This window comes from Narcine bancroftii, chromosome 3, assembly GCF_036971445.1.
Source record: "Narcine bancroftii isolate sNarBan1 chromosome 3, sNarBan1.hap1, whole genome shotgun sequence".
NCBI lineage: Eukaryota > Metazoa > Chordata > Chondrichthyes > Torpediniformes > Narcinidae > Narcine > Narcine bancroftii.
This window is the reverse complement of record NC_091471.1, coordinates 264,232,399-264,244,764: the sequence shown is the minus strand read 5'-3', so window position 1 is coordinate 264,244,764 and position 12,366 is coordinate 264,232,399. Positions and strand designations below refer to the sequence as shown.

General features: G+C 42.6%; 1 protein-coding gene across 3 annotated transcripts in view; it reads right to left on the bottom strand.

Moving 5' to 3' along the window:
- fbn2b (fibrillin 2b) overlaps positions 1-12,366 on the bottom strand; it is a 231,149-nt gene that overhangs the window by 79,827 nt on the left and 138,956 nt on the right. For all 3 annotated transcript variants that reach the window (XM_069927972.1, XM_069927973.1, XM_069927974.1), the window contains 4 exons: positions 6,269-6,388; positions 4,730-4,855; positions 2,641-2,763; positions 1,197-1,319 (listed from right to left, as the gene is read on the bottom strand). In XM_069927972.1, coding sequence (XP_069784073.1) covers positions 1,197-1,319; positions 2,641-2,763; positions 4,730-4,855; positions 6,269-6,388 — 492 coding nt within the window. The remainder of the gene's footprint in view (positions 1-1,196; positions 1,320-2,640; positions 2,764-4,729; positions 4,856-6,268; positions 6,389-12,366) is intronic.

Genomic DNA, 12,366 nt, shown 5'->3' with positions numbered 1-12,366 from the left:
CTGTGGCGAAACTTGGAGAGAATGCGGTACGGTCAGCACATTATTACAACAACAGCACCTTCCACATCAGAATAAGTCCCAAAGCGCATCGCAGAAGCTGCAGGTGGTGGTGGGCCAAAGGGAAAGTGACCAAAATCCTGACCAAAGAAGGGGTTTTTGTGAGGATCCGGAGAGAGGAGAGGGGAATGTGGGTCAGAGGAGGAGTGGACAGAACTACTAATGCAGACACACAATGGCACAAAAGGCCAAAGGCCACAATCAGAACAATGGGATGGGGGGGGAAGGCAAGTACACACATTTTGGCTCTTACATGCCCTGTATTCCTGCTATAGTTTGTCAAATATAACATTAACCAAGCAAGTTTTATATTTCTTAAACAAATGTATGCAATTCCAAGATGCCTCCATTCCGAGATACAACTGATCCTTGGGTCCGAATTACAATCCTAAGTCAGTGATTACCTGTACATTATTTCACCTGCTAAGTTTCTCCAGCGTTGTGTTTTTACAAGATCTTGAAAGCCACCTCTGATAAACTCCATGAATTGATTTTTCACAGTACATCTGCTAATTTGGTTTCCTAGCCCATAAGTAGATTCAAATCGTTACGATTACCTCCATCTTTAATGTCTTGATTTACATAGGGCCTAAAATTACCATTGCTTTTGGGAATCCAGAGACAACTCTCACCAAGATTTAGTTCAAAGCCCTTAATACAGAAGAACATTTGAAGGTCTTTCACAAATTGATAGCTTTAATGAAATGAATAAATGCAAACACCTGCTCAGAATCCAAAAGCAGAGTGGGAAACGGAGAGATGCTTTGGAAGAGGGCTTGAGAGGGCCTGTGGAACAAAGTGGAGGACACACAACAGGCCAAATGTGGAAGGAGAGAATTTACAGAAGAGAGGGTTTATAGGGTGGATAAAGATCAGAGAAACAGAGAAATCAATGGTAGAATGGTATTTGGAAACCTGATATGGTTATTAAACTGCTTCAGCTGTGGCCAAGTACACACTGTGTGTTAAATGTGATGAGATGAAGCACTGAAACTGAGTTGGAAGATTTCACAAGATGGAGAGGAGAGTCCTACCAACCAAACAAGGGACGAAGGCAGTACCAATGACCTAGCATGCATTTTACTGCCTACCCTGCGCGATATCTTGGTAATAGTTAGTTACTGGTTAAATCAACTTACCAACGCACACACGGCCATCCACTCCAATGGCCAGACCTGGAGGACATTCGCACCTGAAGGAACCTTCTGAATTAATACAGCGGCCATTCATGCAGATACCAGGTGTCTGACATTCATCGATATCTGGTAACATGGAAGAGAACCAAGGGGAGTCAGGAGCTCAGTGTTAATTACACTGCAGCCAACGAGAGACATGAAACAGAAACCCATTCAGATCTGTAACTTCCTCCCAAAGGCTGTTAGTTTATTCAGTGCTGCGCGGAGCAGAAGAGAGCAATTCATCGAACCACAGAAAAATACAACACAGAAACACACCCTTTCGACCCACCTCATCCTTTCCTTTTTAAAATATTTTTATTAATTTGATAGAGAAATATTACATGTACAAATATTACTAAACACAGGCACCTGTAAAGAATTGAGCACTTCATCCTGATGTCTTTTTCCACTTACGGGCCTGCAATAGCCTTTCCTGCCCAAGAACCTGAGCAAATTACTTTTAAATGCGATGGGATCTGCTTTCACTACCTTGTCCAGAAGCTTGATCCAAGTATTTGCCACTCTCTGTGTTAAAATCTTACACCTCAGATCTCCTTTAGATGTCTCCTGCTACCCTTTAATTCTGGACATAGTTGTGATTACCTCTGTGATCCAGTGTCTTACTGAGACTATATATATATATATATATATATATATATATATGCTATACTTATTTTTAATTGAAATGATATGTGTCTGTACATTCCAACCATATTTTGTCTTATATGAACTACATTTATGCTGTGTTTTAAATATATGATATATTTTGTCTTGTTTTTACACACCCAGAATTTCACGCACATGTAGTATACTTTTGTTTCCACACCTGCAATATATTTTGCCCTGTGTTTGAACACTTTCCATTTCTTTTGAACTATGTTTGTTCATGTGCAATAGATTATTGCAGTGTGTTGTCATCTACAGTGCAGATGGTGAGCTGGTGAGCCGTTGAATTCGGTCTTCATTGCAAGCTGAATCTTTGCGACTTTAACAAACAACTCTATGATCATGGATTAACAAGGGTGAAGGAGTACTGAAGCAATTAGGACTTCCTTAACTGGGAATAATGTGGGCAGGTGTGGAAAATGGACAACAAATTAATCACTATACAGTACACTCTATAGGTTGATGACCTCTATTTATTCATGGGAATTTCCTATCATCTCTTTCCAACTCCATTAGAAAAGCATCAGTAACTATTCATTCTCTTTGCTATTTGTACCTATGCTCAGCATTTTGCTACATAAAAATAGCCTTTATATTTTGATAGAATTTTCAGACACTTTGGGATGTCTTTATGCATATATTATATCAAAGCAGAGGTTGAGATTTTATTTGGACCTTGGCAAATTAGGAGCAGGTGCTTAACGAGCCGGCACAAGAGCATCAATTAGCATGCCCTTACCCACACAGTAACGTCCATTTGGTGCCAAGACGAAGCCATTCTTGCAGATGCACTTGAAGCTCCCATCCTCATTGATGCACATTCCATTCAGGCACATATTGGTAGTGGCACATTCATCATGATCTAGGGACGAATTTGGTTACTTGTTAGTCTTGAGTTCTACCAGTTAACATTAGAAAAGAGATGGACTACCTTACAGATAGGAGAAAGGGCACAATGCCAACACCCGAGAGAGGTGGGCTGAGATTTGGTGTGAAGAGTCTAGATTTTCATAAACTGGAATAGTATTTAGAACTTTCTTCTGTTATGATAATAGCTTTGACTCAGCAGTCAGCTAGACAGTAATACACTTTAGCAATGTTACCCCTTACAGAGGTCCCATGAAGCAACCTACATTCCATTTGCAGTTTCTCTAACCTCCCTTTGCAATATAATCCATTATACATCTGCTTTATTACTTATCAAGTCCTTGATAGCTCCCAGTAGGGCATTCCCCTCTCCTTACACCCCCTTCAGTCCTTCAATTAGTTCTCTCTCATGCATCCTTTAATTTTACTCACTCCTGGGGGAAATTTACAGCTGTCAGTCAATCTATCTTTGGGATGTGAGAAGAAACCAGGGTAACCGGCAGAAGCCCATGTGTCTGCAGGGCAAAAATGTAAACTACCGACCAAGAGAACCCCAGGTCAGGATTGAACTTGGATTACAGTAGCTATGAGGCAGCAGTACTAACTGACGCACCACATTCTGTTTAATGAATGCAGAAGATTTTGATGACACCGGTTGAAGAGAGTATTTTTTCCCACAATAATTTCATTCCTTCTTGTTCACTTTAAAATTCCCTTTTGCTGACATGGATTGGATTTTATCTTTACTTTCTTGTGTCTTTATTATTTCACGGGGAGATTGACAAGATTAAAGCCCATAGTATAATGGGAAACTTACTAATGAGGGTAGAGTGTTGGCTGATTGGCAGATAGCAGAGAGTCAGAATGTAGGGATCATATTCTGGTTGGCTGCCGGTTGCTAGTGGTGTTCCACAGGGGTTGGTGTTAGGGCCAGTTCTTTTTAATGTCGCACATGAATGATTTGGATTATGGAATTAATGGCTTTGTAGCCAAGTTTGCAGATAATGCAAAGGTAGGTGGAGGAGCAGGTAGTGTTGAGGAAATAGGAAGAATGCAGAAGGACGAAGACAGTGGGAAATGAAATAGGTGGAAAATGTACAGACATGCACTTCAGCAGAAAAAAATAAACGGGGTGAAAACTGAAAATACCCAGATCCAAAGGGACCTGGGAGTCCTCACGCAAGATAGCGAGAAAGTAAACTTTATGTTGTATCAGTGGTGAAAGTGGCAAATGCAACGCTGGCATTCATTTCAGGAGAAATAGAATTCAAAAGCAGGGTTGTGACATTGAGGTTTTATAAGGCACTGATGAGATCTCACTTGGAGTACTGTGAGCAGTTTTGGGCTCCTCATTTAGGAAAGGATGTGCTGACTTGGGAGAGGGTGCAGAGGCTCAAAAGGATGGTCCAGGAATGAAACGGTTATCATATGAGGAGCTCTTGACAGCTCTTGACCTGAACTCGGAATTTAGGAGAATGAGGGGGATCTCATTGAAACATTTTGAATGTTGAAAGGCACGGACAGAGTAGATATAGAAAGGTTATTTCCCATTATGGGAAAATCTAGGTCAAGAGGGCATAATTTCAGGATTGGTGGGCACCCATGTCTCTGGAATTTGTTGCCTCAGGTGATTGTGGAGGTCAGGTCTTTGGGTGTAATTAAGGCAGAGATTAATAAGATCTTGATTAGCCAGGGCATCAACAGTTATTGGGAAAAGGCTTGGCAGTGGGGCTGAGTGGGAAAATGGATCAGCTCATGATTAAATGGCAGGGCAGACTTGGTGGGCTGAATAGCCTATGTCACAATCTTGAAGGCCAACTCATCAAGGACTAGACTGATGCTACCTTTCTTCCATCTATCATGCAGTTTGTAGATGGCCATGACCTTGTTTGTTTATTGGAGTCTGTAGTTAAAGGTATGGGAAATTGTCTCTAGGTATTAGTTGGATGAATTACACTTACCCATACAGTTCTTTCCATCAGGTGTGAGCTCAAAGCCGGCATTGCAGATACATTGGAAGCTTCCATCAGTGTTAACACATCGGCCGTTCCTACATAAAACCCCATTCTGGATGCACTCGTCTATATCTAGAGGTCAAAGAAGAAGCTGATCAATGGGATGACGATCATTGACCGCGTAGTTCCAACACATGATCAGTTGGAGTGGGTGCTATGGTCGCCCCATTCCTCTGCTCCTCTTTGCCACTTTTTTTTGCAAAAGAGAAGAGCAATAAAACATTGCTCGAGACAAAAATAAAAACAAAAATCTTAAATAATGAAGCCAGATTGCAGCTCTTTGGGAAATCTGATGGGAGTTCATTTGTGTTGCCTTCGAGCATTCAGGTGTAATGTGGATAGTTTGAACTTCGGGTTCAGACCAAGTCGAGAGACTATGTTCTCCTTCCCAACGAGGAAGTGTGGACTGTATCGAACAACCCCATTCCTTCCTGGGTGAGACTAAACCAAAAGGCTCAACCGTTAGTTTTGTCAAAAGCTAGGATTAGCAGGGCAATTAAATTGAATTGTCTATTGTCATATGTACTGAGACACAGTAAAAAGCTTTGTTTAGCATGCTATCCAGGCAAGTCAGGTAGTGCAAATAATAAAATTGTGGGGTAGTGTTCCAAAGCCAAGGTTCAGGGAATTAGGAAAAGTACAATTAAAATAGTGCAAGGGCTTTTTCCTTTTCCAGCAAGGGTGTCATTTAAGAGTCTGTCAAACAGCAGGGGGTAGAAAAAGCTGCCCTTGTGTCTGGAGGTTCATGCTTTCAAGCTCTTGAATCTTCTGCTAGACAGAAGGGAGGAGAATATAACTGAAGTGGATGGGCCCTTTATTACGTTATCATTTTTCTAGAGACAGCGGGAGGTGTAAACATGGCTTCTGCTCTTAAATGGATCTCTCACTTGCAAAAGGTGATGCCCTGGCATTGTTTTTAATGTACCTATCTCCTCACCCTGCACTATGTATTTGTCCTTTTCTCTAAGACCTGATAGCTCAGTGTTAGAGCACTGGCCTCGCCAACCAGGGATCATGAGTTTGTTCTTCGCTGGGGCCTCATTTCAGTGAGGGGCACTGCACAAAGTGGTGACTTTGTCTTCCTTACGATAGACAGAGATAAAGAATTTCACGAGTGTTACATTCTAAAATAATATTACATGACAATAATGGAACCTTTACCCTGCACTATTTGACATTGTAACAAGACCCTTCCCCCCACCCCCCCCCCCCCAACACTGTTGTTAATTCTTTGCTTATTTATATCTTTATTTATTATTATTAACTCATCTGCTGAGTGTGTTGATTTGCCTGGAAAATGAAGGTTTTTTTTAAAAAACTACATCTTGGTACATGTGACAATGAAACAGTTCAAGATTCAAGATATTAACATTCACTTAATAAGGAGGCAGATTAGGAACCCAGAGAGTTGCGGGACCATCCATGATACACTTCGCTGCAGACAGGCAAGGACACTGGCGTTCAGTGATCCTGTGCTACACTCACCAATGCAGGCCTGCTTGGTGGCAGTGCTCTGGAAACCCTCATGGCACTTGCAATAGTAGGTGCCAGGAGTATTATAACAGTCACTGTTCACACATGGACTGCTGAAGCATTCATCGACATCTGAGGAAGTAAACACAAAATCGTCAAATGTTGGAATTATCTGGCTCCCCCAAGATGAGGGAACACAGCGGAAAGAAAAGCCAAGGGTCTCTAATTACTGAAACCAACCTTGCACTAATTACAGGCTAGTTTCTGTAAAGTGGTGCCCTCAGTTGATTTGAGGCTGGTCAGGGAGATCCACCAACCTGGAATCTCATGTGGCAGAGACGTATATTACTGAGGTTCCAATACAACTTCAATCCAAATTCCAGTTCAAGTTTCTCCTGAACTAAAGATTTATTATATGCAAAGCAATGAGTTATCGATCGAAGAGGGTTGTTTATTGTGGGGATCAAGGACAATCATTCTGAAGAAATGGCAAGCGGCCATATTATCCAAGCTCTACTTTCATTCGGACCATCCCTGGTGGCCATCGATTGACATTGAACAGGCAGTGAGAAGATGTCGCATTTGGGAGGAAATGTAATCCAAAGCACCCAAGCCATGGCTCTGGATTCACATTGATTTTGCTGGTCCATTATGGGAGAAAATTTTCTTATTGTTGTCAATACACACTCCAAATAGCCAGTAGCAACACATATGTGAATGACGACAGAACAGACAATTGAGGAATATTTTCACAGGATATGGATTACCTATAAAACTAGTCTCTGATAATGGTTCCTCCCAGCCCCACAATACAATGCTGTTATGTTACACCAGGCACCTGCATATACCCACAACAGAATCCTTCCCTCAGCCTGCACCGGAGCTCCCAACGCCCCACTCTGAACATTCTCCTGTGTCTCTCCTCAGTCTACCGCACACCAGTCTGGTGTGCACGTGCAGTGATAGGCTGGGGATGTTTGTTATCTTGGTACCATGCCATTAGACTTCAGGCTCAAGGAATCATCCCAAACACTTCTGCAGAAAGATTGCTTTGCCCTGTATGATAGGCATCAGTGTTAGATGATGCCGGGGCTTCCCGTGATCAACGTAATAAACACACAAGGGTGTGGTCATTTTCTTTAGTGGGAACTTGCTCTGCACAGATTGTCTACCACGTTTCCTCCTTCAGTTCAACTCCCGCCCTCTACAGGAACATCATTGGTTGTTCACCAGCTTGAAGGAGTTGGGAGAGATGTAAAAGAAAAGTTATTCATTGTTTCTAGAGGAGGGGAAGAGGACTATCTAGAGGAAGGGAGGAAAGAAAAGAGGGGGAGAGAGAAGGGGAGAGCAGGGAGGGAAGGGGAGAGAGGAGTCTGATGGTGGAGGGGTAGCAGCTGTTCTTGAACCTGGTGGGGCGAGTCTTGTGGCACCGAGACCTCTTTACTAATGGCAGCAGCGAGAACAGAGCATGTGCTGGGTGATGTGGACCCTGATGATAGATGCTGCTCTCCGATGGCAGCGTTCCATTTTCTCAATGGTGGGGAGGGTTTCTAACCTATAATTCAGTCTCATCTATAATTCACCTCCCAAGTTTCCTCCTGCAGGTTTTGCACACCGTCCTATTGTGAATTCTTGCCCACTGACTAGGATCTTTTTGAGCTAACTCACTGCTGTGACTTGTCTCATAGGTCACATACATTCTTCCCTTTTACAGACTTTACCTCACCACTTAAGTTTCTTTGTGCAGCTAGTATATCCTAACCACCCAAATATTTTAATGTCCACCTACACTGTGTGTTAGTCTGTCATGGATTTCAACATCCTCGCTCCAATAGAAATGTCTCCAAGGGGAGAACATATAAATAGGAAGTAAAAGCAGAGTGAAATTAGAGTTATTTCAAATGTTTACCAGACAGAATAAATCTCTAAAGAGTTTTTTTTTTAAATTTAGACATACAGCATGGTAACAGGCCCTTCCTTTTTATGAGCCCATGCTGCCAAATTACACCCAATTAACCTACAATCCCATATGTTTTGGAGGGTAGGAGGAAACCGGAGCACCCAGAGGAGACCCATGCAGACAGAGGGAGAACAAACTCCTTACAGATTGCGCCGGGTTCGAAAAAACTTTCTGCCTCTCAAAGGAATTCACACCATTCCCTTAATAATGTTGCTTTGTGAATGCATTTGAATTGTATCCTACTGAATATTATAGGAGGAATCCATGTCCATTGGTGAAATTCATAACCACAGAATAAGGAGATATCATATTGTATCATGTGCATGCGTTCCCCACATATTATGCTGTCCACATAAGCAGGCACACCCATGTATATACACACATTCCAGCCCTCAAAAATTCTCAGCATACATAAGAACTCCATACACACCAATGGCTCCACATGTGCCAGGGGCCACGCTGCTCCGGACAAACGATCGGGCCTTGAACATCATTCTTTAGCCCATGAACATCCAGATTTCAAACTGACATTTCAGATTTATTTTCAGAGTACATACATGGCATCACATAAAACCTTGAGATTCCTTTTTTTTTTTCCCCTGCAGGCTAGGCAGAATTACCAATTATTGGTAGTTCTAAAAAAAACTGTACACAGCGTTTATATGTAAACAAATAAAGAACAAGTTGCACTTGTGCACACTGCACACCTCCACACAATACTGAAGGCCCCAAATCAGCTACAGGCATGGTCCCCATACCCCCATGTCCGCTATCTACCAGTACATAATTTTCTGTCTCCTATTCTACATGACGATTATTGGGCTCTTTGAGAGCACATCTTCCAATCCAATGCCAGTCGCAACATTTATCCAGATCACATTTGGGTCAGTACTAAGTATCCCGTTAACCTACTTTCAAATGAAGGCTTGGCATGTACCTTCTTCATTAGGACATTAGGTCATGTCTTTATTTAACAACTTCTTCCCATTAGTTTTGTATCCATTCTTAACTTATGAACATCCACCAAGTTTCATTCATGTAATCATCGATATTTCTGGTTACATTTAGACTTCACTATGACGTCCACAAGGAAGTGCTAAAGGAACAACTGTCAAACACAGGTCAAATAGGATTCTTGGTTTACGATTGCACTGTAAACATTTATAGTCTCATCTTAAATCGCATTACTTCCTCTATAAACCTTAAAGCGACATTCAAGCATACCCAGAATCATCAAATACAGGCTAACAATCAACCTACAGGCCACTAAGCCCATTGAAAACTCAAAATCCTGCTCTTTTCAAATAACCCTGCAGTTTTATCGTCTTGTTTTTACCTTTTGTTCTCAAGGGATCCTGAACCCTGGTGAATGTAGGTAGCTAGAACATTGTCTATGTTCACATTTGCAAAGTGGGCAGTCAATTATACAGCAATTAAAATCAATTGGAAGTCAGATGGAACTTATGGAACATGTTTAAGTAAAGGGAGATCAGAATACAATCTCTAAGCTATGCCATGCTCTTGACTGCAGAACAGGAAATTCCAATCAGGCTGGTTTTGATTACGACTGTTGTCTGAAAGGATGAACAGATTAGCACGTGTGCTGGGGTTGGTAATTTAATATCACTCAGAATATGAACAGGATCAAGCTAGTCAGCATTATAAACCCTGGGAGATTTCAACATCCTGACTCGGCTAAGGCTAGCCTCTAAGGGAAGAAAGAATAAACAACGTGAATGAAGTGAATTGAAATTACAGCCACTTTGAGGTCCTCAAAGACAGACAGCACATTGCAGTGGGTCTGTGCAATTGCCAAATGAGCTCCTTATTGTGCACTTTCTGCATGGCCTTTGTTAAGCACAACACTATAAATGAGCATGACTCGCCTACAGTTGAAATTTAGGAATCTGCACTCCAGCAGATTCACCTGCCAGGACACTATTCATCAGCTTTACCCCAACCACAGTCAACACTGCTGTACCCTACCCTACCGACAGGCAACAGTGGATGCAGGACAAGAGGCACAGTCAACCCTTAGCATAAAGGACACCAGCCAGGATTCTGCACCCTAGTAACGGGCAATGCTCATGATACTACACCCTAGCAACAGGCAATGCTCAGGATACTGCACCCTAACAATGAGCAACACCCAGGATATGCACCCTAGCAATGGGCAACACCCAGGATACTGCACTGCACCCTAGCATCAGGCAATGCTCACGATACTACACCCCTAACAATGGGCAACACCCAGGATACTGCACCATAGCAATGGGCAACACCAGGATATGCGCCCTAGCAATGGGCAACACCAAGGATACTGCACCCTTGCAACGGGCAACACCCATATGCACCCTAACAACAGGCAACACCCAGGATACTGCAACAGGCAATGCTCAGGATACTGTACCCTAGTAACAGGCAATACTCAGGATACTGTACCCTAACAATGGGCAACACTCAGGATACTGCTCCCCTAACAATGGGAAACACCCAGGATACTGTACCCTGGCAACAGGCAATACTCAGGATACTGTGCCCTAGCAACAGGCCACACTCAGGATACTGTACCCTAGCAACAGGCCACACTACGGATACTGTACCCCAGCAACTGTCACTAAGGATACTGTATCCTAGCAATGGCAATGCTCAGGCAGATTCATCAATCAGAATACTGATAATACGTACTCAACCAGTCATGCTGCAATATGAAAAAGAGAAACAGGCTCAGTTGTTTCTCTAGAAATGGGAAAAATATGAACTCAAACAAGTTTCAATTTCCAGAGAAGGATGTAGTTCACTTTACCACTTCCACTCCTCTTCTCTTGGCACCTTACTGAGCATCTGCAAGAGATGCAACAACTGCTCTTTCGCCTTTCCCTACCCAGGGTCCCAAATCCTCCTTCCACAGTAATCAGAATTCACTTCCAGTTTTGTACACTGCATTCACTGCTCCTGAGGTGGTCTCCTCTACATTGTAGAAACTGATGGGAGATGGTATGACCACGTTGCAAGGCACCTCTGCTCAATCTGCATTAGATTTAGACCTACATCCAGACATACAGGCTCATTCAGCCCATGAACCCATGCCAACCAAATACACCCAATTAGCCTACAACATCTGTACGTTTTGAAGGCTGGGAGGAAACTGGAGCACCCGGAGGACACCCACACAGACACAGGGAGAACGCACAAACTCCTTACACATGGCACCGGATTCGAATCCCAGTCCCTGTAGCTGGTGCTGTGACAGTGTTGTGCTAACTGCTGCACCCTTAATCTATCTGCCATTTTAATTCTCCATTCCACCCCCACCAACATCTCTTTGCGTTTGGCCTCTTCAGCTGTCCCATTAATGCTAAACATAATCCTGAGCAACAGCTATCACTCATCATCCAACTTGGCACGCTGCAGCCCTCAGGGCTCGTTACTGAATTCCACTACATCAGTTCAAAACCTTTCCAGTTTGTCTCAGAACTGGCCATCTCTGATGACAACATTAAATCATTCTCCACAGATGCTACCTGACCTGCTCGTTTTTTCACTTACAGTCATGCGTCATTTAACGTCCATGATACATTCTGTGAAATAGGACGTTATGCGATTTGGACGTTGTGCGAACACCATATTTCCGGTAACGTCCCATTCTCCGATCAGAGAATGGGGCGTAACCGGATAATTACTTTGCTTTGATTAAATTATTAACTCATACTGATTTCAATTTGCAACATAAAAATATGCACATGGTAAATACAGAAATAGGCATGGGATAATCTATTATAACCTTATGGGGCCACAGACGTATATGCGGTCAGACATTGCTCGATTGGACATTATGCAGCGCATGACTGTATTTCAGATTTCTAGCAGCTGCACTTTTGTATCCCACAATTCTAGCAGTCTATTATTTTTCTCTCTCTCTTTCCTCATCGATCTTCATTGATTTACCTTCTCTCCACTGTCAACCTGCCTTTTGTGTCATTCAATCTCCCTTGTCTCCACCTGAGCAGAGAGATATACTTTCTACTCTTCATCCTGGCTGTTTACTGTAACAAAAATCATGTTTGAATACTAGATTTGTCCAGCTCTGATGAAAGGAAGTTGACAAGAACTCAAGTTTCTCTTCTCATTGACTGGTTTAATGCAACCT